This window comes from Lissotriton helveticus, chromosome 1_1 (genome assembly GCF_964261635.1).
Source record: "Lissotriton helveticus chromosome 1_1, aLisHel1.1, whole genome shotgun sequence".
NCBI classification, from domain to species: Eukaryota; Metazoa; Chordata; class Amphibia; order Caudata; family Salamandridae; genus Lissotriton; species Lissotriton helveticus.
The window spans coordinates 347,710,793-347,736,219 of record NC_136057.1 but is presented as its reverse complement, the minus strand read 5'-3'; the positions used below and the strand labels follow the sequence as shown (position 1 = coordinate 347,736,219).

The 25,427-nt window shown below is 42.8% G+C and overlaps 1 protein-coding gene across 14 annotated transcripts in view; it reads right to left on the bottom strand.

Moving 5' to 3' along the window:
* Positions 1–25,427, bottom strand: part of BCL2L14 (BCL2 like 14) — a 315,763-nt gene that overhangs the window by 33,705 nt on the left and 256,631 nt on the right. For all 14 annotated transcript variants that reach the window (XM_078673446.1, XM_078673471.1, XM_078673426.1 and 11 more), the window contains 2 exons: positions 23,280–23,347; positions 12,779–13,048 (listed from right to left, as the gene is read on the bottom strand). In XM_078673446.1, the coding sequence (XP_078529572.1) occupies positions 12,779–13,048; positions 23,280–23,347 (338 nt within the window). The remainder of the gene's footprint in view (positions 1–12,778; positions 13,049–23,279; positions 23,348–25,427) is intronic.

The window sequence follows — 25,427 nt, the reverse complement described above, 5'->3', positions numbered from 1 at the left end:
GTCCCCTAAGGGAGCGGCCATTGCCATGCGGCTTAGGCTAATCCAGTTCAAAATTCTCCATAGGGCCTACTTCACCCGTGAACGATTGTGGAAGGCTGGCTTGATTGAGTCCCCAGAATGTTTGCGCTGCAGGAATGCAGTGGGCGATTTGCTTCATACGGTATGGTCATGCCAGAGGCTGGTGGGTTTCTGGAGGGGTGTGTGGGGCTGTTTGTCGGAAGTGCTGTGTTGGACTCTTCCACGCACCCATCGCCTAGGCCTACTACACATCTTAGAGGGGGTTGGTGGAAACATATATAAACGGCATCTGCTGCTCCTAGGTCTAGTGGTGGCCAAGAGGGACCTGGCCCGGGCGTGGAAGGATGTGAGGGCTCCCCCTCTGTGTGCTTGGAGAGCCGGACTGGACTTTTGCATGGGCCTGGAACGGCCAATATTTGAGGCACGCGGTTGCCCCCGCAAACATTTCAAGATATGGAAGAGGTGGGCTGAGTATAGGGGGCTGACACTTGACCCTCCAGCGGAACTAGAGGAAGATCCCTAGAAGTCTGTTATTGGCTAGTCCTTGCATTATGCCACGAATCCTATTTCATAATGAGACAAGCAGCAACTGATACACGCGTGCAAAGGGGTGGGGTGGGACGGTGGGGTTGGGAGGAGTGGGTAGTTGGGGTTGTAAGGGTGGGTGAAGGCATTGTGATGTTCCTGTTTATCTATCTTTCTTGACTGATTGGTTGGTCACTTGGTCCTGTGCTGAAATAATATCATGATGTTTGGTGGTGTTCTCCTGAATGTGGGGAGCCACGCATATTACTTGCCTGATCCTGCCAATAAAATCTGTTGTGAAAAATTAGCAAATACTGCTCAGATTCATCGCCAGGATATATGTGTGGAGCGGGAGGGCTCACGGAGCCAAGCGGTTATGCTGCCATCCCGATCGCCATCTTGGCTCCTCCTCCAGGGTTTGCAGATTTATGCAAGAAATGATGACCATAGTGATTATAACTGTACATTTGTTAATTATCTGATGAACCTTCTAAGTATTCCTGATTTGTAAATTTTGCAGACATTTCTAAGTCTGACATCATATTATTAACAGTCTCGAAGTCCCAATCATCATAAAAGGTGCTGGGAGAAACAAAGTCACTCAAGGAAACCTTGAATTGGTGTGGAATCTTCAACAGCTCCGCAGGACAAAGATGTCATAATCAGCTCTCTCCCAAGCTATACCACCAGGTATAGGAACGGCTGTGATGGTCACTGATGACAAGTCCCTTTGTTCACGATGGGATGATTTGTGTGGCTTGAGGAGTAAGTTGATGTTCTTACTGGCTGTGTCCTTTGTACTATATTTCCCATTGATCGGTATCCTCAAGGTAAATACCAGAGTCAACCAAAGTAGGAGAAAAAGTACACCTAAAACAATCCATACTTCAACCCATGGTGAAACCAGATATGTTTTTTCCAGTTGATGAAAGTTCTGTTGCTTGTTTCTTTAAAAGTTATTTTAGCTGGCGTTGTTTTAAGTTCGCTGGGATCCTCGGAAAACGTACCAAAGTTAATGAAATAGCCAGAGGCAGTTCTGTCAATTGTGGGGATTGCTTCTGGATTCGATGAAATTGTTGGAAACGCTTGATCACTCGTCACATTTGTATAGTCAGATGCTATTTCATTGTAGGCAGGTGTTTCTTGACGAACTGTTATTTGGGTCTCAAGAGGTACAAGTTCCATGGCTGTGTTGCATAGTACTTCTTTTCGCACTGCAAATTCTTCAAAGGTGATGAGTCTCTCAGTTTAAACCTCTTGGATAGTAGCCAGATTAGGGCGTCTGCTACATCTTTGGAGTTCACTTGGCCTACTGCTTATGATCGGCCACATGATGTAGTTTGACCAGGTCGATGGATATGAACCTGTTCTCCTTTCTTCCAGCAAGGGGCGACAGTAACACTGATATTGATCCGTGGATCGCTAGCACAGGTACTGGTTGTCTGTAAGAAGGCCCAAAATCCTTCTTGTCCGCCATCTTTTCTCCGATTAGATCCCCAATCTTTGGAATCCAGGCAGGCCTTGCTGGGACGGGTGGTTTCGCTTCAGTGGTCGTCTGCTTCTGCAATACGTTGCTTTGACTTTTTCTTGTTTCATTTAAGTACTACAAAACAGCCAAACGGTCTTTGAAATCAAAAGGTTTTTGTTCTACCACTGAAGTGTGACGATCAAGGTCCTGGACAATCATTCTAGTTCCAAAAAGGATTTCATATGGAGTGATTCCCCCTAGAGAACTTCTTGGCAGATTGTTAAGACTACGTTGGACACTTATTAGAGGTTTGACCCACCCGTCACCCGAGCCTAGTACCCTAGCTGTTATAGATTGCTTTATGTCCCGATTTTTTCTCTCCACAACCGAATTTACCTCAGGATGGAATGGACTAGAATACTTCAATGCAATGCCCAGATTAGCCATGGCCTCCTTGTAAGCCTTTGAGCTAAAGGCAGGACTCTGGTCAGAATGTAGTGTGCCGATAAAGACTTGCAAATCTTTTATAACAGTACGGGCGCCAGCGAAGCGCTGAGGCCACATCCAAATGAATCTTGAGCACGAATCCACTGCGACTATGATATATTTATAGTTACCATCCCTCTGCAAGGGACTGCAGTGTTCCAGGTGGACACAAGCTAATTGTTTATCTGTGACGAACAAGGGCGTCTGCGCAGGACGTTTAACTGTAGAGACTTTCATCTTTTGGCAGATTTCACATTCCAAAACATAGTTTCTGGTTTGTTTCCTCATGCGCGGCCACCAGTATCTCTGTTTTAGTAATGAGACTGTAGCGGAAACACCTGCATGAGCAGAAGCGAGCCCTTCGTGTGCTGCTAAAATTAGTCCTAATCTATGTTCCATGTTTGGAATTACTCTATCCCCCACTCCAGGGATTTGAGCAAAAGGAACATTGTTTGCATCAGTTATGTATGAGTATTTGAGTGGATAGCCTTTTGGTAATGTTTTACCACAGTCTTTGCTCCAAGCATTGACAGCTTGTATTATTTTGTTGTCTATTTTCGGTTTTGAACGAGTGATTGCAGCTACGGAAGCAGTTTGCACAGCTTCCTTCGCGGCTTCATCAGCCAATGAAATCCCTTCAACGTGAACGCCATCACCTTGATGATTCAGTGTATGGATCATGTGAGCTTTTTATAGTTCTTTTCGTAACTGAACTACTTGTTCTCAAAGCAACTTATGCTTGATTGTGCCACCTTTCGCATCTTTGAAACCATTTTCAATCCAGTTCTGCAAGTATTCATTATAAGCTTGAACGCAATAATATGAATCGCACACTATGAGTGTGGGGAATTCGCGATCAGTATTTTCAAGCGCTATCTTGAATGCTTGTAGTTCAGCTCGCTGAGCTGTACAATCTCCTAGAGATGGAGTTTTAGTGACCATAGGTCGGAATTTACCATCGCGCTAGCGACCTTTAACGATCGCGCACGCAGCACTATAAGCTTGTTTACCCCCAATTGTGGGTTGTGCTGATCCGTCTGTATAAATTATACATCCATACTGTTCTAGAGGCAGAATCTCAGTAGGCAGAGGACATTCTTGTTCATATTGTAGAAATTCTTGTGTTTTCAAATAGGAGTCAAAACGTATTCAACATCTGTTGCAGCAAGATAATTAACCCATTGTATCCATCTCGGATGTAAAGCCTTTGCATTTGGAATGCTCGCTTTTGTCACTGCCTCTAAGGCAGGTACAGGAGTAACAACCATTATGCGCTTACTCTGTGCGAAGGCTCTCTTTTGCTACTGCAGTTTGAATCGCTGTCAGAATTTCTGTAGAAGTGAATTTAATTTCTGCTTGTGTACACAAGTGTGATTTGTAAGCTATCGGTACTTTTTCTCCTTCATTAAAGGTTAAGTATGTGAACTCCGCATCTTCCTGGAATGATTTGGATCACTAGGTTGCGTACGTTTACGCGCGTTTGTAAATGTGTTGTCGCCAACATGTCTGTTTGCACAGAATGTAACATTTCTGTGGGTTTGAGTCTAATTAACTGTTTTGAAATCAGGTTTGATTAATTCGTAGAGAGGTTTAACCCTTTCTGCGTAATTTAGAACGTAAGTTCTTCCGAAATTTAGGAAACCTAGAATTGACTACTTTTTTTTGCGTTTTTGGAGGTTAGAGCAGCGCACATTTCTCTAGAATGTTTGCCGCCAGGCTTTTGCTTTCACTTGATAATTCATATCCTAGAAACAGGACGTTGAGGTGGGCAATTCGTGATTTTTAAAAAATTGAATTTATACCCCTCAGAGGCGAAGCCCAATATTATGGTGTTCACCCTGTTCAAGTGCCTGTCCAAGTCATTGTCTGTTAGATAGATGTCATCGACATATGATAATGCTTCATCATCATAGGTTTGTAATAACTTTTACACTGGCTGAAAATAACCCTGGACTATTCTTGAAACCCTGGGGGGAGATGACAGAATTGACGCTGTGTCCCCATGATTGAGAAAGCGGTCAAACACTTGCTTTCTGGTGCAATGTTTTGACAGAAGAAACCGTTAGAAATATCTAATGTAGTTTTATATTGACGCACAATGTTGTTCATTAGTGCTGCACTGTGTGCATTTTGTACTGCAAACGTTTTGCAACAGGAGTTTAAATGTCTAATCCAAAACTAGACGATCTGTATTGTCTGGTTTGGAGACAGGACACAAAGGATTGTTCATTGACGAGGTGCATGTTTCAATCACCCCTTGGTATTCAAGTTGATCTAATATCTCCCGGACCTGTTTTTTAGCTTCTTGCTTAACTGGGTACAGCCTTTGTGAAGTGGGTTGAGTTTTTAACTGAATTTTATGTTGAGGAGAATCCTTATCCCCATCCTACATGATTTTTATATAATGCAGGAGCCTGGGCTACTGCCCATTTCCTTGCTTAAGTATATTTTTTATGAATTGGAATATGATTGGAGAAGGCTGGCATAATGATGTCTTCGCCATGTGGGCAATCCCTGACAAATTCAGGTGGCCAGTCTTGTTCAACTAGAAGAATGTCATAACCCTGAGAGAGTCGCTCCCAAAAGAGTGCTCTTATTTTTCTAGTTATATCCCCCTCCATCCGGAGTGTTATTTCATATAACGTATGTGGGACACTAACCCTGGTATCAGCAGTTTCAACTTGGATGTACAAGTCCACTGTCTCCAGATGATCCTTCAAGATCTTGCGAGCTACGGTTACTTCTGCTGCATTGTCCAACATTGTCTGAGCCCCCTCCCCGTTCTCGAGTTGTGTCCTCAAGATCCTCGGCATGTCTGATTTTTAGACCTGCTACCTTCTTTTTGGTGAATTGTGTTTTCTTATTTTTTGGAACAGGTTGATAGTCTTTGGACTTCCCGCATTCTTTCTTTTGTTCTGACCATCCTCTTCTTTCGGATTTTTGTGATAAAGTCTGAAAGGTACGAGAGGAATGTGTATCAGTATCTTGATATCTATCAGGTTTTCTCAAATTATCTCTATTCCTGAAGTTGTATCTCCTTTCAGAGGGCTCCTTTTGAGGAGACCTACCTCGTGAGTGAGAACGCTTCTCTTTAGAATTTTGTTTAGTGTTCTCCCACTTCTTTTTAGGAAGAGTGAGAATGTTTTTAATAAAAACCTTTTCAGGACTTTGTCAGCTGTGGTTTCACTGGTTTACCACCCAAACTGTCTCTACCTAGCTCTTCATAGGATTTTTCTATTTTTCTGGCTAGTTCTTGTGGTTGCTCAGTTACAACAAATTCTTAGTTTTTGCCGGATCGCTAAGGATGCTGCTTCACATTTAATATTAGCTAATATTGTTGAGACCTGTTTGAAATCTTTCAGTAATTTCATTCTCTAGGTTCTAATCAGCTCCATACCTTAGTTTAGACTGAAGGAGGTCTGGTATCTCAGTCGCGGGACTCAATTTCCCAACACCCCGCAAGGGGAGCTTGGAAACACTGGAGCTGGATTCTTGGCGGCGAGAGAAAGGCAGTCTGTCGGTCAGTGCGTCAGCTGGAGGGTCGGCTTTCTTAGGCACTTGCTGTAGCGATCTGCGTCGGGCAAGAAGATAGTCTAACTGCTTGGAACCACCATGTCTTGCTAGAGCAAGTGAAGGTATATTTATACCTTGAAGGTGTCTAAGAATGCCATAGTTAGACGTAAAGTCGGGCATAATATCGTCAGGAAAGAATCCTTAGGGAATAGTCGTTCTTTGCAAAGTACATGAGTTTTTTGATAAATCGATATTCAAGCAAGGGAAGGCCCCTGACTGCTTAAGCCGTTTTTCCAAGAAATCGTTGTGACGTTTGGTACGGGTGGAAGTAGCCATGCCTGTATTTGGTCTGCATGGATTATGTCTAAATAAGGGCTTAATTTCTATGCCTATATTAGGGCAATGTGAATTGTACCTATGTAAGGGCATGAATCAGGAAAATTCACTCTGAGCCTAAAACGCCACATAACATGTTCTTACTACTAGTTATGGTAGAACCTTCTAGTTACATGGCACTCAGGGAGGGTCACTGATAGTTGGAGGAATCGGTGTGTCAATGCTATGTGACACAGGATATTGGTGGACAACTGATAGCTAGATGTTTTAGAAGCCCACTTCCCAAAGTAGAGACATGAATTAGAGAGTTGCAACAATAAGGTTGATACTGATGCTTCACTGCAACCAATTACTTTTAAAATGTAGGATTTTTAGAGCTCATCAAGATCTTGTGACAAGATAAGTCCACAGTAATCTCAGGCACAGAGTAGCCGGGAGGAGGCGAGGTTCAGTCTTGTGCCCCAATGGGTCCACACATCTCACAGACAATTGCCCATAGTTTATCGCCCAGAGATTGTCCGTTGTCTGGTGGAAGCAGATGTGATTTTATGCTTTGTATCCTGGGAGGGTGACAAGACAAGGAATGGCTGGCTAATCTATACCATGTTTGTTTAGAGCATTTTTTTTTTTTTAAACACTCGATATAAAAACATGTATGCAAGCATTTGGAGACTGTTTTCATTCCTTTCTTTTTTTACATTTTTTGTTTGTATTCTGTTACGTACCAAAGGGCAAATTTACTGCTGTTTGTTCATTGTGCAGGACATCGGTCTTTTCACACATTGTGAAGCTTCACTGTGGAGTCCTTGGTTTAAGTAAATAAAATAAGCATTTCTAGGGCATCCTCCAGCACAGTTAGTGTAGCACTTTCCTTCCCAAAGGTCTGATTTAACTCTAAAAGGTCTTTGTTTTGATATGCTCCTTCAGGTGAATGTGGGGTTCTTCTTTTATTATACTGTTAATTAAAACCGTAACCTAAAAACCTCATATTGATACCTAATAAAATTTAAAAAGTTAAACAAAAGTTTATAAAAATCTAGCGATATGAAATAAATGTAAATGCCAAGAGCAGCATTTCAGGCTGATGGCAATATATCACAATTAACCGTTTAGTCCAAAAGGGAAGAGTATAGTATGAAAGACAATGACAAAAGTGTTACAATGCTTATTACTAATAGTTAACATTCATCAACGATCATTTGTGCAATGAGAATAGAACCGGTCTGTTTCTCAATGCTGGGCATTATGCAGTGCAGTTAAAATAGCGTTACTTGGGCTGAATTATTACTGAAGCACAAATCAGATGCTTCCCTGCAAAGTCTCAGTGTCTTTTCCCGATAGACATCGGCGATCGTTGGCAAGATGAGGACAACATAGCAAATGTAACCAGGACTCATGTGGATAATCGCAGAGCCTACATGTTAGCTGACCGTTCCTACGAGCCCACAGTGGGTTAAAATCATGAATTGGAAGGGCTAACTGCCACATATAAATAATTTTATTACGAGTCTGTGATTGAAGAGCGTAATTAAAATATGGTTGAGGTTTCCCTTGATATACGAGGCATCCAGAGCTGTAAGGAGTGTTTTTTTGGGAAGCAGAGCAAGGTCTCTCTCGAATGACACTAGAGTAATTCAGCTTTTTATCGTTTTTTTCCAAGTTGACAGGAGAATAATTGGATTAGAGAAGTTTATGATTTCAATCTTCAATGTGGAAATGGCCAAGTGCAACCATCTGTACCAAGGAGAGAGTTCGTCCGTGAACACGGATTGCAATTGTTCTTTCATGGATTGAGCTGGTGCACGCAGAGTGTAGATGTAGAATTTAATTAAGTCTCCTAGACAATGAAGATCTGCACTTGCCAGGCCCAGCTCAAGTCTCAGCCTCGCCCTCCTTGCATGCTGGGGAGCCGAAAATATTTTCTTATAGGCCATTATTTGATAGTTCACAAGAAATGAATCCAGGGAAAGCCAGAGTCCATAAGATACTGCCGGGAGCAGTTTGGCGCCTAGGACCCTTAAGATTGGCTCGGCTGTAGGGCTGTGCAAATGCCGTTTCAAGCGCCTCAGACTATGTATAACCCCTTCTCCTTTGGGCCGAAGAGGTTTGAGATGGGCTACTTGATTTGCTCTTTCGTTAAACCAAACTCCTAGATAATTATAGGTAGTGCAGGTCACTATATGCAAGTCACCTGCTCGCCAAGACAGGATTTTCTTTTTTTGATGCTTCCCAAAAATCATGACTTTAGTTTTTGACTCATTCATCAGAAGATTGTTTTTTATATTATTTGTGTTAAGGGCAGTGAGCGCACTTTGTAGACCTGTTTTTGTATGGTCCATGATAATATCGTCCGCATATTGCATGATCTGTAGTCGTGTGCCACCCAATTTTGGGGCGACCAAAGTTGCACCTGCCAATTCTTTAGGCAAGTTAGCGGTATAAAGATTAAAAAGTAGTGGGGCTAATACGCCGCCTTGCTTTAGACCATTTTTTGTTGCACTTTTTGCAGACATTGTTGTGGCACTTGTTTTAATCCTCACCCAGGTTTTCTGATGCAGTGACGTCAGTGCAGAAAGAAGTGCAGATGGTATCCTCCAGGAATTTAGTTTGTCGCATAGCGTCCATCAGTGGACTATCGAATGCTGCACTGAAGTCCACAAAACAGCAGAATAGAGGTCGATGATTGGCCAAAGTGGCTCTCCACGACAGGTGGGACAACGCTATTATATTATCTGTTGTGGAGCAGCCTGATCTAAAGCCTGACTGAGTGCGGTTTTCTGTAACCCAGTTTCCGAGTTCTGCCAGCAAGACACGAGCTTAGGCCTTGGCTTCGATGTCCAATAAAGCCATTAGCCTATAATTGGCTGTATTTGAGCGGTTACCCTTTTTGTAAAGTGGATGTAATATGGAGCCCTGCCAGGTGGATGGAATTGTAGCTGTAAGAAAGGCTTGTTGTGAAGGTGGGGTTAATATTAGAATTTTGCCTATTAATGGAAGCACAGTCACTGGTTTGAAGTTATTTAATCTATGTAAGAAGACAGTTTCTTTAACAAGGCTTGACCCGTCCTTTTTCCTCCAGACACTCTGGGAATGATCCGGTCTCAAGAGATCAATGACCTATTGCCAAAATAGATTTTGTGAATCACTAAACATTGGATTAGGAAGGGAGGAATGGGCTATTCAGAATGCGAGCACAGGCACAACTTTCTCATTATTGTCTTTAGAGAGAACCAAGAGATGCTGTCAAATGTTTACCATTTGTTAGAGAATTTCCCTAGTAATTCTTTGGCAGAATACAGGACCTGTTCAATCTCTCCTTCGGGGGTTAATATTTTGTAAAAAAAACTTGCCAAAAACTTCACATTTTTCATTTGAGATATCAATCTGTGGCGTTTAGGTATTTGGTGCAATTGTTTCTTTGGCATATTCTTTTCCTTCCTTAAGACATTAAGGATATTTTTGTAATGTAATTTAAATAAAAACGTAAAGTGCACTGTGTCCTGGCGCTAGAACTAGGGTTAATCAATGATGGATTGCTGTGAACAGGGGCACACTAGAGTGTGCAGCCAGATTGTAAGGCTCTTTTCTCAATTGCATGAAGTCAGGCAAAGCCTTAAAAGCAACCAAGAGAGAATTTCAAAGCTTCGTAACCTGAACAGAGAAGGAATAACCTCCTCGCTTTTAACGACAAAACCTGGCTACCGCCATCAAGAGAGCATATCCAGACTCCAGGACGGTTGTGGAACATAATGAAATACAATGCAGAGTGACCTAAACATAATCGGTTTCTTAATGGAGAGCCAGTAAAGCGCATCCAATGCTGAGGAGGCAGATGCACTACAGTGCCAGTGCAGTGCCCATTTAGCGGCAGCAGTCTGAATACGTTCCAACCTCCTTAGCAGCGCAGTATCTGGGCAAAGGAAAACTTCACAATAATGCAGGCGATTAAGAATTGTAGTCTGGATATCTCTTGGGTGAAAAGTCTTAGGGGTACCAGGGCCAGGATTTTCAGCAAATCCTCATCAAGGCAAAACAGGTCACAAAAAAGATGATTTACTTGGCCAACCAGTGAAGGAAAGGAATCAAATTGGAAGCCTGTGTTCTGCATTGATACCAGAGCGGCAGGTCAGAAGTCTAGCAGAGGTGGCAGAGGTGTATATAATCTCGATTTGATCATAATCCGTTTTCAGCATTGAGTTCGAGAGAGTTATTTGAGAGCCAAGGGCCATTGCCATTTTACAGTCCTGAAACCTGGTGGCTGTGAAGTTGTAGAGTGTTCAACAGACATGACCAATTATGTATCGCCCATGTAACACATGAAAGAAAAACCAAATTGGCCACGGGGTGTACACACACATTTAACAGTGATGAGCAATGAGGAACTCCCTGCGGAGTGGCTGGACAGAACAGAAGGCAAATAGACTGCTTGCTGCCTTGATTGGAGAGCACGGAATCCAATTTAGAGCAGGCCCAATGTCCCCCCACTTCTTGTAACAACACAATTAGGCAGTCACGGGATATGGTTTTGAATGCTGCCAAGAAGTCTAAAAGAAGCAGGCAGAGTAACTGCCTTGGTTGACAAACGCAGTTCATCCAGAATGGACACCAATGTGGTCTTTATCAAGCCCGGGGGGAAAACCTGATAGAACGGAGTCAAAGAGCTTTCTTTACTTGAGAAAAGAGAGGAGTTGTTCGTTTTGTGCTTTCTCTCAGAAGTTTGACTGGAAAAGGCAACAGATATAGGCTGATAGTGGTTAGTGGCCAGTTGAGGTCTTCATAAGCAAGGGTATCCAAAGAAGCTTACTTCAATGCCCAAGGGACTGTCTTCAGCTTGAGTGATAAATTGCAGACCTCCAGCAAGGATGGAAGAAGGGACATAGAGGCTAATTTCCAAATTGCTTTGGGGGCAAGATCCATCAGAGAACCAGAATCCGTACTTCATCAAGTTTCTTAGCATTTCATATTCCTGCATTCGAATATATGTCACTTGGGGTGTGTCCTCTTAAAACGGTTTTGGGGACTACAGTCTTCAAAGGAAGCTGTCAATGGACAGAATAATCCGCAATTACAAGCTCCTTAACAATTACCTGGCTCCATTTGTTCTAACGAGGTGCCTCTATTATGTGGAAAAGAGGGAATATAAAAATCAGACTGGCGTCATGCTGAAATGTTGCCAGGGATTTTGCAATTGCATTGGAGTTACCATAGAGGATGTTGAAATCTCCAAGTGCAATATACCATTTAAATCTCCCAGATTCCTAGAGAGGAACTTTCTAAGAGTTCTCTTAAAAAGACAAGAACAGTGAAAATTGTACACGTTGCCTTTCATGTGTAGTCCCAACCAGCACCTTTGGAGAGTTTTCGACCAGCCAATGAATGAAAGGCTGCACAGACCATGACCGCCTGTAGTCAAGGAAGACTTTACACCTCTGGAGGTGTTACCCCAACAGAGTCGGTTTCTCCAGAGAGGAGGAAGGGTCACTTACTTTTGATTGTCGTCTTGAGTTAAGTGTTGAATACTCGACTCCATTTTGTTCCATTGCCTTAACTGCTGGGCCTGCCCTAAACAAATGGCTAACAATCTTTATCAACCTTCCATTTCTATCAACTGCCATTTGAAATCAGGTTTAATATGTACATCAAGACAGTGCACCAATATGATATAAACCATACAGAATATATTGAACTCCGTTTTTCAGAGAGACCACAGCAGCTGCATCCAAGGACCTCTCCTTGTGAATACATTCTCAACTGTAAAAGTAAAAGTCAGTGCTCTGTTAGTCTATTGAACCAATCATGCAAAGTTCTGTTGGATTCCCCTTCAACGCCAAAAAGAGTAAAAAAAGATTAGATGAGAGGTTGTTAAAGGAGTACTCTAACACAGCACAAATTAAAGAGAAGTAAGAAACTGATTAGAGATCACCCACCTTCTTCAAACAATTAATGTCTTGCATTAAGAGGCATACCTCGCCATGCACTGCTTATGACCTCAAAAATTACATCTCTTCACGCGTTCTAGAACATCATTGATAACATTTGAAAATAACAATTGATGAGAACAGTGTGCATGGCAAGGGAGCAAGTTATAGTTAATAGACTGAAATCACCAGTTATAGTTAACTAATGTTTTATACCACTAAAACCTTTGGTTATTTCAGTGATTTTTTTTTTAAATAATAGGCAGGGTGCAGATCAGTCTTACTGGAAAACCAAACCCTCAACTATCCCGAATTAACATCCTTTGACTGTGCCAGATCAAAAATATAAGGTGTCTTAATTGTCCATGGCAGATATGCATGCAGTTGCCTAAAATGTATCTGGGTCCTTGTACTGAATCCTGAAAGTAGAATAGAAAGACACTTAAAAGGACAGACAATTACTTTTCAGAGCATATATCACATTATCCTATTATCAATTTATATTTTGCCTTACCCATCCTCCATGCTCTTTGATCCAGGGGCTGAACTTCTCCTTAAGGTACTTAACCCCAAATCCCAGTACTTTGTTCATGGGGTGGTGGTCAATGGCAGTGAGCTTGGTAGTGAGGTCCATAGCAAATGCAATTTTCACACTCTGCTGCTGGATTTCCACCTCTTCCTCGATCACCTGATCTCCCACATACAGGTCAGTCACTTTCTTGAAGTAATTATAAGATGTAAACAGTTCGCAGATGCCCTGGTGCAAGGTCTTGTCTGATTTAATCTGCAAAAATTGACAAACTGTTCAGTTCCTAACAGCAAACCCACCTTCTTAGAACCGAAACAAATGGGTCAATATCAGTTATTAGAACATTGGAATGTTGAGCACTCCATTGAAGACAACTGGCTGGTAGAAGCCCGGAGAGCAACATTCCAATCTTTTTTTTCATTTCACAGCTCTAGTTGTGAACAAAGGCCTCACGAAGCTGGAGGGGAAGTAAACCCTTTTGCGCTCCCAGAGGCCTTTGTTTTTAATAATTAGTAGAGGGCAGAAAGTTCTAATGGCCTAAAAGTCCTTGGTAGAGGGTTGTACCAGCCATTAAAGGCCCGCTCCCTTGTTAAAATTCCAAGATGAACGCTGGTGCGGGCGTTTAATGGCCGGTAAAGCCTGCTACATCAGGCTCTAAGAACCCCGGAATGTTGGGAGCTCCATCGATAGCCCTATAGCCCGCCCTGGCGGCCTATACCGGTCATTAAAGGCCCGCTCCAGCGTTAAAGGCCCAAGTTGAGGGCCGCTAACAAAGAAGCAGAACTTGACTGCCGGTATAGGCCAGTTACAGAGGGATATAAGGCTATTAGAACATTCCGCCACTAGAGGGCAGAATGTTCGAACAAATAAAAAAGGCCTCATGGAGCCCGAGGGGATTGGAATCCCCCTCGGGCCCCGTGAGGCCTTAGTTCACAGAAACAGCTATGAAGTACAACATTGGAACGTTGGAGCTACAGGCTTCTACCGGTCATTAGAAGCCTGAAGCACTCCGTTGTTTAAAGTCCTCACCTTCGGCTTGGGCCTTTAACGTTGGGGTGGGCCTTTAATAGCTGGTATAGCCCGCTGGGTAGGGCTATAAGGCTATATTAGACTACCATATGTGAAACCACCAGGCATATCAAACATTCATGCCGGTATCATGGTTCCATGTATCCATTACACCCACAGCTAAACAAGAAACATAGGGGACAACAGGTTTATAAGCACTGAAGGTAAATGATCCATTGAATGCATACTATATATAGTTTTAGTTTAAGTATTTCATAAAAGCACAATACAAAGTACATTATATCTAGTATAGATTTATTCTAGTTTATTTTACAAGTTAGAGGTGCAATCCTATCAGAAAATGCCATTTATACAATGTCTTACACTTACATATTTTACAAGTAATTTTAATATCATGATTAGAACACCGACAACTAGATAAACACTTTTTTCTTACAAGAAGCTTGCGATATCAAAAACACCCTGCAATGTGGACGCCACCTTTTTTCATTAAAGGATTTCCTTTTCGAAATTAGTTTTCAATCAATAAACGTAGGGATATGCTATGCAGTTTCATATTCATGAAAGGGAAACGGGAGAATAGAAAGTAAACACATTTGTATGAAGTGACTTTGAGCACCAATTCTACCTTAACATGTCATGTATTAAGAACACCAACATGATAATGTTGCTTTGGGCCCCTATCATATTATTGGCAACATTTTCTTTAACAGTGCTTGCCAAAGGAGTTCCCAGGGATTTTAATACTCAAACCACTTCATTTCTGAAATGAATTAAACAAAATTTACTACTGACAAAGAATTCACGAGAACTGTGTTGCAGTGATTTAATTGATAATCTAGTTACCAATAAGCAATGAATAGTAATGGTTTTCGGGTGATAGTGGATTAGTTTTGATTTGTTAGGTAGGTGCAATTTAAATGAATTTGTGAAATTTCTGAATAGGTTTATAAAAATAATAGCAATTCTAAGCAGCAGCCTCCGTACTATGTTCCGGGCCTGCAATCTACATTCTTTGTCTTAATTTAAATTGTAAGCATTCAAATCCACAAATTTGATTTATGATGCACGGTCAAATTACCAACTTTTTTTTTTTTTAAATTGGAATATATAGGGTCTGGAGAGGTTGAAGAGAGCTGGAAGAGTGGATTGTTTTTTGCCGACATATAGAAAAGGGAGTAGTGGACGATATGACAAGTGTAAGAAAATGTCTCCAGTAGCATGCACATACGAATCAATAGAAATATTTTCCACTTCAATTTGCATTATAAAAACGTTGCCATTTCTAACGAAGCCCAAACACAGACTGCCAAACACAGAATGCCATAATTTCTGCTTCCCCAATACATGTGGACTGATGCAACATGTGCAAAATGTGGCAGGGTGGATTGCCGCCAACACAAATGCCAATCCATTAGCCACCTGTTGGGTTCCTGATACTTCAGCACAACAGCTTCAAAACATTTTGCTTAGTTCACAAGGCTCTTGCAGACATTGGCCTAATCCGACAGACTAGGTTTCTAAGTCGGTCCTAGAGGGCCTGATCCATGCCAGAATTTTTTAGCATATCCCCATTTAGATCAATGTTGGCATGCACTTGTAACTTGGTCCTGATCAGGCATGACCAGATAACCGCAGTTGTCGCTTTGTGATTCTAAGCACTGTTTTCACTTAAATATTTAAAACTACAAATCTTGGGTTCTACTGATTAGATGTTTGGTCTCAAATAACTTAATACGCTGTGACTAAAGCCAGACTCTGTTTCTGTGAGGCATCGCATTGGCTACCGTGCTTTCAAAGAACCTCCCACTGTCAACTCCTTCCTCCTTTCGCGGTGAACGGACTTCCGGTTTTCGCAACGAGACGCTGCAGCGCAGAATCGGCACATAGAAGAACAGTGCTACATTACCCGGGAGAACGGGAGGGGCAGAGGGGGTTATAAGGTATTGGACCGGTAAACCGGTCATTGAGTAGCGTGAGCAGCACGGCACGGGCGGTGCGAGCCGTGAGCCACGAGCCACATTTAGTGAAAGTAAATTTGAAAGTAAATTTGAATCTGGTGGTAGGAGCGTCTTCCAGCCGCCACGAGGTTGGGATTAGGAGCTGCCTGTCTTCCTGTCCACCTGAAGCGATGTGGTAGAGGGAAGGAGCTCTCATAAGCCCATAACTACAGAAGAAGGGACTCAGGAGCATATGAGGGAGCATATGTGGGATAGTAAAAATAATAGGAGGCTGAGTAAAGTCTTAACGTGATTTCAAGTGGAAGCCTGGAAAACAAAGACGACAGCCAATCCTGCGGTATAACCAAAGTAGAACTAAAGGTGTGAAGCTCTGTGTGGCCGTATACCCAGGCCAGAGGCCAGGCCAGAGGTAGTACCTTAAGAAAATCATCAAGCAGTAGTGGAGACGAGAGTACTGGCCCACAGAAAATGCTAGTGAAATTTTCCCCTACTTCAGTATCATTAAGGGGAGCTATTTGAAGGTACTAAGAAGAAGGGGTGGCTGTGCACCGGAAGAACTGAGAAAAGCCAAGAAAGAAGAACCCCCCCCCCCCCCCTCCCCCCCAAACCCACCAAAACAGCAACACCTTGTTAGGAAGGGGTGAAGGGGATTAAAAGAGATGGCCTTAGGTAAAAATAAGCCACGTAGGGTCCCCAAAAACCCCAAGAAAACAGGGAATAAAAGTTCAGGGGCGGAGGAAATGGCGGAAATATCGAGAGACGTGGAAAAGTCAATCGGGGATACAACAACACCAGTCGTTAGCAAAACTCCAGTCAGAGGGTCTACCCAGTCTTTCGGCTTAACCCCAAAGAAGGTGTTGGAGTCTGCAAAGAAAGTAGGCGCAAAAGGCGGTTCGGCAGTCTCAAAATCCATTAAGGACTTTATAGGCAAACACTTCAAAGGGAAAGCGACAACAGAAAAGGACCCAAATGTGGTAGAGTCGCCGTTAATTATTGAAGATCAGGCAGCTTTAAGTGTGGAACCCCTTGACCAGACTGACTTTGAAATTGCTGGAATCATGTTGGAACCCCGCCTGTCATCTTCTCCACGGTTATTTCAGTCATTACTTATTCAGGAAACGGAAGTAGAAGTGGAGGAAAAAGGAAGAAAAAGCCAGAGTAATATTTTGGGTGGGGGCGAATCAGCCCAGAAGGATCCCAGTCTATATGAGAACTCAACAGGGGAAAACCCCTATGTTACACGTACTGAGCTATCAGGCATTGCCACGCATAGTTTTGAAGTGTCGGGGTCATCTAGTTTATCCATGCTTGAGGTTATGTTAATGCTACAGAAAACATTACAGGGCATTCTAGAGGTTTCAGTGTTAAACAACGAAATCTTAAAAACACAAAGTAACCAATTTAAGAACATAGTAGGGGAGCTGACTCAGATTAAAGGCCTAATGTCTACTCTGGTAAGAGCAGTGGAAATTCAGGAGAATATCGAAGAGGACGGGGAGGATGATGTGGTAGGGGAGGATGGAGGGACAGAGGAGGATGGAGTGGTAAGGGAAGAGGAAGCAGTGAGCAGACACAAAGAAGAGGAACCAACAGTATATATCTCACGATGTCCTATGATTATAAAGATATATGGGGTTAGGAGGAGTTTAAAACAAAATATCCCGAGGTGGCGAGTGGGGAAAAAGGCCCTATATAAACAGCACTTGGCAAAGCAACAGGAGGATGGGAAAGGGGCACCTCCAGTTACAAGGGCACGAGACAAGGCGGTGGGGCCAGAAACAAAAAAACTAACTTTTGTAGACACAAGCGAAAGAGCCCATAGTGCGGAGGGTCAACCCAAGAGGGTAGCAGGGGAAAGTACAGTAAAGAATACCAAGGTCGCCATGAGGAATTATTCAGGATGGAAGGAGGATGTAGAACAAAAAGGCGGGATGGAGATGCCGAGATGGGTGGTTGGAAGATCCCAAACCCCTCAGATGGTGGACACCTGGCTATTTTTAGAACCCTTAGGTCAGGAAAAGGGGGGGGGGGGAAGGCAAAGAAACTAAAATCCCTAAATCGGTCCCAGCTCCTTGCTTAATTTGCAAAATGCCTAGTTTGAAATATGTTAGCCAAGATGATCTCAAAGAAGTAGGGTTCCTAAATAACTTCAGCGGGGAGGAAGTAACAAAAGTCCTCCTCCACTCATCATTAATAAAAGTTGCTATGGAAAATGCAGAGGCTGAGATGTTAAGGGAAGGGATTAGAATATTGAAGAAAGAGGACGTGATGAGGGTGAATCAAGGGAAATCATTCCTCAGGAACCATGCGGGGTTGGGTGACCGGCAAATAAAAATGATTACATCAGGTTGGGGTAATGAGGAAGCTCTTGAAGTCACAATAATCCCCAAAACCACAGAGTGGGAGGCTGCTGATGCCTTGGTGGGAAATAGATATAGAGAACTGGCATACATGGGATACGAGGAAGAGGGGTACCTGAACAATAATGATTAGGAATCTGGGTCGCCGCACAGCCTATCCATCTGGTCCTGGAATTTAAATGGATATAAAAGAATAGCGATTGAGGAAGGGTTTAAAAATATCCTTGAGAAGTCCGACGTTGTATGTCTGCAGGAGACGTGGCTGTGCGACGATACCCTAGTTACCGAAGGCTTTGCCCACCATGTAAGGCCAGCAAAAAACACAGTTGGACAGAATGTAGAACAATGTCATACAATCACCCCAGTACAAGGATCTGGGCCTAAATCCATCGTTCTTTTGCACTCCACACCACCCTGGGTTAGACACTGGCTATATACAAATCAGCTCTGACCCTGTGCCTTATGGGAACAGTCCAGTCCGAACTACCAAGCCATGTCTTTCCCAGACCGGAATCAAGCATCCAAGGACCGGTTTCTGGCTATCAGCCTTCATCAGCCTGGATAGCTTGACTCCAGTGGTGTGGAGAGCCTGGGACTCACGTCTGAGCATACCCAGCCCACTCGGGGTGACAATTGGAAAAAACACAGTTGATGGACAGAATGTAGAACAATGTCATACATTCACCCCAGTACAAGGATCTGGGCCTAAATCCATCGTTTTTTTGAACACCACACCACCCTGGGTTAGACACTGGCTATATGCAAATCAGCATGGGTGGGAGTTTGATTGATTCAGATGCTCCGTCCATCACCACCCCCTTTTGTACCGCTTTTGGCCACCATAAGTGTGGCAGGGTATGCTCAGACGTGAGTCCCTTGCTCACTTTGCCACTGGATTCAAGCAAGTTGGGCTGAAGACGGCTGGAATGCCAGAAAACGGTTCTTGGAAGCTTGTTTCCGGTCCAGGGAAGACATGGCTTGGCAGTTCGGGCTGGACTGTTCCCATGAGGCACAGGGTCAGACTGATTCGCATATAGCCATGTCTGAACTGGGGTGGCAGAGTGGGCTAAAGAACGGTGATGGATTAAACCCAGATCTTTTGACTGGGTGGGAGTGTTTGATTGATTCAGATGCTCCGTCCATCACCACCCCCTTTTGTACCACCATGTAAGGCCGGCAAAAAAGAATCAAATAGGTAGGCCTTCAGGTGGCCAGATGACTTTAGTATCAACAAGAATAGTGAAAGATCTACAATCCCTTCAACTTAGATGCAGCTGGGCATTAGAATACTGTTAACAAATAATAACGCGGGTGGTGAAGGTATCTGCATTATAAATGTGTGCATTCAGAAAGGGAAAATAAAGGAGTACAAAGTGGAGTTGGGTTGTCTAAAGAAGGATTTGGAGGGATTATATGAGTTATACCCTAAAGATGTGCTCTTAATATTGGGTGATTTTAACCATAGACTAAATCCCCAAAAAATAGACGCATGGCAGAGTGACGTGCTAAAAGCTCATAGTATAGAACTTGCAAAATTCCCCCACTGCGTTATCTCCACCCAAGACGTAAAGCTTGGGCAGTTGCTGGGAGCCATGGGCCTGATTTGTACTAACGGAAGGAAAGAACCAGATCGGCCCGCTAAACGTACCTTTAAAATAGGGCAGCAATTGTGCCCTATAGATTATGCATTTATTCATGTATGGTGCTTCCACCTAATAAAACACTTTGAAGTACTTGAGCTACAGGGTAGCGACCATTTTCCATTGTTGATAGAATTAGAGGTAAACAGGGTTCCCCCAAGACAGAGTGTTGCAAATGGATGTTGAATACCCAAAGCGGCTTATAACACGGATTAATGACTGATCCCCTATCATCCATCCAGATCGCTTCGATCTACCACTCTCAACGATCTAGTGGTCCCCCGCACCAAAACTGTCTCATGGGGAGATCGAAGGTTCCTGGTATCAGCACCCAAACTGTGGAATACTTTACCCCTGTCAATCAAGAATAGCCCCACTTTCTGGTCCTTTCGCAAACAGCTGAAGACCTGGCTGTTTCACCAGTAACACCGGAACACACTTCCGCAGCAGGAGGATTACTTGCAGATATTGTAGCGCCGAGACGCCCACAGGCATTTGTTCGCTCTTAATCAAATTTCATAAATAAATAAATAAATAAGAACATTTAGAGAAACAGAGCTCTCCAGTTAGTAGTTGGGCTAGAAATCCCCCTACCGGGGGCGGCCTTACCCTGGTATGAGGATATAATTAAACAACTGGTGGAGTGTTTTAGGATTAAAAATCAAACGGGGAAACCATGGACTGAAAAGTAAAGCCAGCGCACCTCCAGCCAACAAACCCTGGTTTGATGATGAATGTCGAAATGCTAAGGCCGCTATTAAGAAACACGAAAGAGGCCTTAGGCGCAGCCATAATGATATATCATCATTAGAACTAAAGAAAGCATGGTTAAAATACAAGTCAACAATTAGAGAATAAAAAAAGGTCCTTTAAGGAAAGATGTTGGGCTAATTTACTCGAGACCATTGAAGAAAAAAAATGTCAAAGGATTCTGGAAATTGATTAAAGAATGCACGGGGGAAGTTGTGGGTTCCCTGCAGTGCTCCGTTCCAGAGGATAAGTGGGCAGCCCACCTGGAGGTACTATATGGCAAATGGCCTAGTAAAGGGGAATTAATACCGACATGTTGGCCAGAAGTCAGGGAGGATATACTTGAACATTTCACCCCAGCTCATATTAGGAGAGTAATATCTGGTCTAAACTTAACTCGAGCTGCCGGCCAAGACAAGTTACCAGCAATTATTATAAAAACTAATCCTGACTGGTGGGCTGAGTTCTTTTCTAATATGTTTCAAGGGATACTAAAGACAGGATTAATACCAGAAAGTTGGAAAGGGGCTATTGTTGGACCGATACACAAAAAAGGTGATGTAAATTCCCCAAAAAATTACCGCCTAATAAATCTCCTCGATATTGGGGAAAAGGTATTCTCCAAAGTAATCCTAGGCCTGCTAAAGGACTGGGCAGAGGATACCCAGATAGTACCCCCCAGAACAGGGGGGGTTCTAAGAAGGGCACTCGACAGTGGACCACTGTTTTTCTCTTTGGGCCATTGCGCGGAAGTCGATAGAACAGAGGGGTAATTTATTCTGCTGTTTTGTGGACTTCTGCGCGGCTTTTAACCTTGTGAGCAGGGAACAGTTGTGGTCAACTCTGGAAGGATACAATCTACATGGATACTATATGCAGACGATCTAATGATTATGGACCTGACACAGATAGGTCTCCAGAGAAAACTAAACATGTTCAATGAATATTGCCTAAATAAAAAGCTAATGGTGAACATGGAGAAGACCAAAAGTTTATGCTTCGGTAAAAATAAATCCCGGTTCCCTTGGTGTCTAGGCACAAATCTGCTTGAGAGGGTGAATGAATATAGATACCTAGGAATCTGGTTTATGAGTAACCTTAAATGGTATACCCATCTGGAGGCACTTAAAATGAGGGCATCTGCCTCGGTGAAGGGACTAAAGAAATTGAACAGTGCTTATGGAGAAAACTCAGATAGGCCGGTTATAAAAGCCTATTTAGCAATGGTTCCCTCCCCCCCCAATTTCTGTACGGGGCGGAAGTGCTTTATTTAAGTGAGAAAAAAGGCTGGGATAAAGATGAAGGAAATATCCTAAAAAACTTATTCTCATTGCCAAAATCCTCAATGATACAAGGTGCAAGACTTGAGCTGGGAATTACCTCTTGGGCGGTAACTGCCTGTATGGCACTAATCCGCTTTTGGCAGCACCTAGGGTCTGAAGAGCACCAAAAAATTTCCCAGTGGTGTAAAAGTGAAATTGTCACTAGTGAACTGTCCTGGGCGAAACAGACAAGAGCCGCACTAAGGGAAGCATATGGAGAGTTGGGTTTAAAATTATGTCCGCAACTAAGTCACCCAAGCATAGCTAAGAAAGAATTAAGAACACTGGGAGCTGAGACTTCCCGCACGAATGATACAGAGTACCTCTTGCGGAAAGTTTCGGTGTCGCATAGGACTCTGGCTTGGGAATCTAACAAACAGTACCCCTATTTAGATAGATTGCCAAGCTTAAGATGGGAGGTACTAAAAGTGCGAATGGGGATAAACCCCTGCTACGGGAATACTGAGATTAAAAATGTTATGCTGAATAGTAATGGTACCTGTATTTGTGCGTTAGGTAATCATTGCGATATTGTGCATATTTTATTAGATTGTACGAAGTTTTTAGATTCTCGGAAAGAGATTTTATGTCCAATTTAAAAAAAATATATGGTCAAGAAATAGGATGCAAGCTGTTAGCCTTCTAGTTGAAATGGCGAACCTAGATATAGCTTGTGCTACTGGGAAATTTATGAATAAGGTCAGGGTGTTCCTCAGGTGTTAAATATTTTTGGAAGGATCAGGAGGGAGATGAAAGAACTGCCCGACCGAACTACTCGTAGGTGGACATTTGTACCTTGTATGAATGAAATGTGTATTTTATGATATGTATTTATACCATGTTTTTAATATGATCCTGGCTACATTTTAATAGTATTTTATGTATAGGGTACACTTTTATGGTTGTAACTAACCAAATAAAGTTTTCTTACTGAAACTTAATACGTTTTTTTTAATTGGAAAGGGATTTTTCTGGTGTAGTATTTTCACTTTATTTCGATTTGAAGTGCCACATAAATACTCTACACATGTCTCAAAGTTAAGCCTGACTGCTTTTGTGCCAAGCTACCAAGGGTTGAGCACAGGGTAATTTGGGGTTTGCTTGAGTTTCACCCCAACCAGACTTGTGGTTACTGCTTGAATAGGGTTTCACCCCCCTCAACCAGTAACACAATTTCCTACACTATCTTACCCAATTATTTCATTTACATTAAAATCATGTTTTACTACTTTGAAGCTACAAAGCAGTTCCTCGGTCCTGCTTTCAGATATCCATCCATCTTGAATTGGACAACTCCACAATATATTTTCTGCTATCTTGAGTAAGCCTAAAAGAAATGGACTAGAGGTAATGGTCTGTATAAAAGCAAATAATGCAGAGTATTCCCGAGCAATAGAGGGCAGATTTGAGAACAACACACTTACCTCCTCTTGCAAGCGGTCCCCAGACTCTCTCAACACGGCGGCAATTCGTTGGATTAGTGCTTCGTCGTCTGAAATGCAAACAATATAAATGATGCAATGCTAGGATCTTACCTTTACATTTATCCCGGCAGAGCCAGCTCCCCTATGACAAGTCAAAAATTCTCACAAACTACTCCATTGATATACCATCATTCACAACAAACTATGAATCTGATAAAATTTAAGTGGAACCTTTTGCACACCACCATTGTAGATTTTAGGGCACGCCAAAAAACCCTCCACTAACTGGGGAGATTTTATCACAAATGCAGCTTTGTAACAGTAAAAGAAGGTACTGTTAAGCAAGTCACCTAATGAGTTGTACAGTTATAAGGGACTTGAAAGCTTTCAAATGATCAAGTTACTCTAGGACATCTCCGTAAACATTCCCGTTTACTAGCAGAGTAAGAGGCCTAAATTTCTCTTGGCATCGATAGGACATAAGAATGGAGCTTGCCTGCTCCAAACACTCATATTATATGGATTTGAAAGGGAGGGGCCCAGAAAAAAAGAAATATCTTATTCCTGCCCGTCATTCCAGTTTTCAAATAAGCAGCTTTTTACTGATCATTCCAACATTCTCTTAGTAGCCCATGTCCTGCCATAGGAGGATGGGATGGTCTAGCATCCTCCTTTCTCACTCACCTCTTTCACACACCCTTCTCTCAACCTCATGTACAGATCACGGTGTCTCTCTCATCCTCTTGTATCAGATTATTCTTGCCAATACGTGCTTATTTTATAAAAAAAAATGTATTTTTATGAAATAAGCAAAAAGAAAGAAAATTACAGTTAAGCGTGACATGCACCAATTTTGCGCAAATACAAATGGAGTGCATAACAATTCCCACCATGATGCCCACAATATAGAAAGCATCCACACTGGAGAGAAGAAAGTTGTATACTCAAATGACATCCTGTCAACCCTGGGTGTACGAGTACCAATCAGGTCTCCTGACTTCAGGCGACACCAGGACTGCAATCCAGATATCGGATGCAACCCCTCCTGCTTCAAAAGGGTCCTGTAAACTCCTTCTCCTCAACATATACATTAACATGCACGATAACGCAACTTTGTTCCAATGGCTCACTCGCCTTATGACTAGACACTTTGTGACAGTCGGTTGTTTCATTGCTCCAGCTGCCAAATATGTAATTTACTTACTGAACTCTTGCTGTTCTCATGGACCATATACAGTAACCTCCCTTATTTCTTAACAATTCTCTTTGTATCCTTTTATGCTTGTATTTGAACCTATTTGTCTCATGTTATGTAAACCTTTGTTAATTTATTATTTTTCCTTTATGTATAGCGCTCCAATACCCTCGGGTCTAGCTAGCGTTATATAAAACCGATAACTAAATACCCCATCCATCTCTCCCACATCTTGTGAAGTATGAGGGGACATTCCCCTGCTGTGGAAGGTGACCTCTGCCGCCATGTAAAAATCTATTCCTCACCTCCACTCATGAATACTCTAACTCCGGTGCGCCCAACCCCCCCCACCCACCCCCAATAGCCTGGCCACATACTTCTTATCCACCACTAGAACCTAGGCTCTAAAGAGGAGTTTAAAGCTTGGGTGTCTACATCATTGGGGATTCTCAGCAGAACAAGTTTTAGATCAAGCAAAAGAGAAACCTGAAGTATAGCGCAGATATGCTGGATAACAATAACGGTTCAGTAGACCTGTACGAGAGGATATTCCCATAAAGTTAGTATGAAACACCCAATGGCACCAGCACAGTGCATACATATAAGCAGGGCGGCCCTTCCCATAGTGTGCAATCTGCGCTGATCGTAATACACCAGGTGGAATATTAAACTGTATTAACAGCAGGCCAACATTTTATAGCCACCTCTCTAGGATAAATCAGCACCACCTCCCGGTCAACGTCCTCCAGTACTCCCACATCTCGCACCCATCTCCCCAGAGTGGATCTAGATTGTCTGACATGTTATTATTGAACGTCTCGTATGTTGGGGAGATGGCTCCTTTCCACCATCGCCTCCATGAGTATTCGCCCTTCCAGTGGGGTGTATTCCAGGATCTTCATCTCCCCTGTCTCTCTGCCTGCCAGGCGTGTCGTAACTAAGAGTATTTCAGG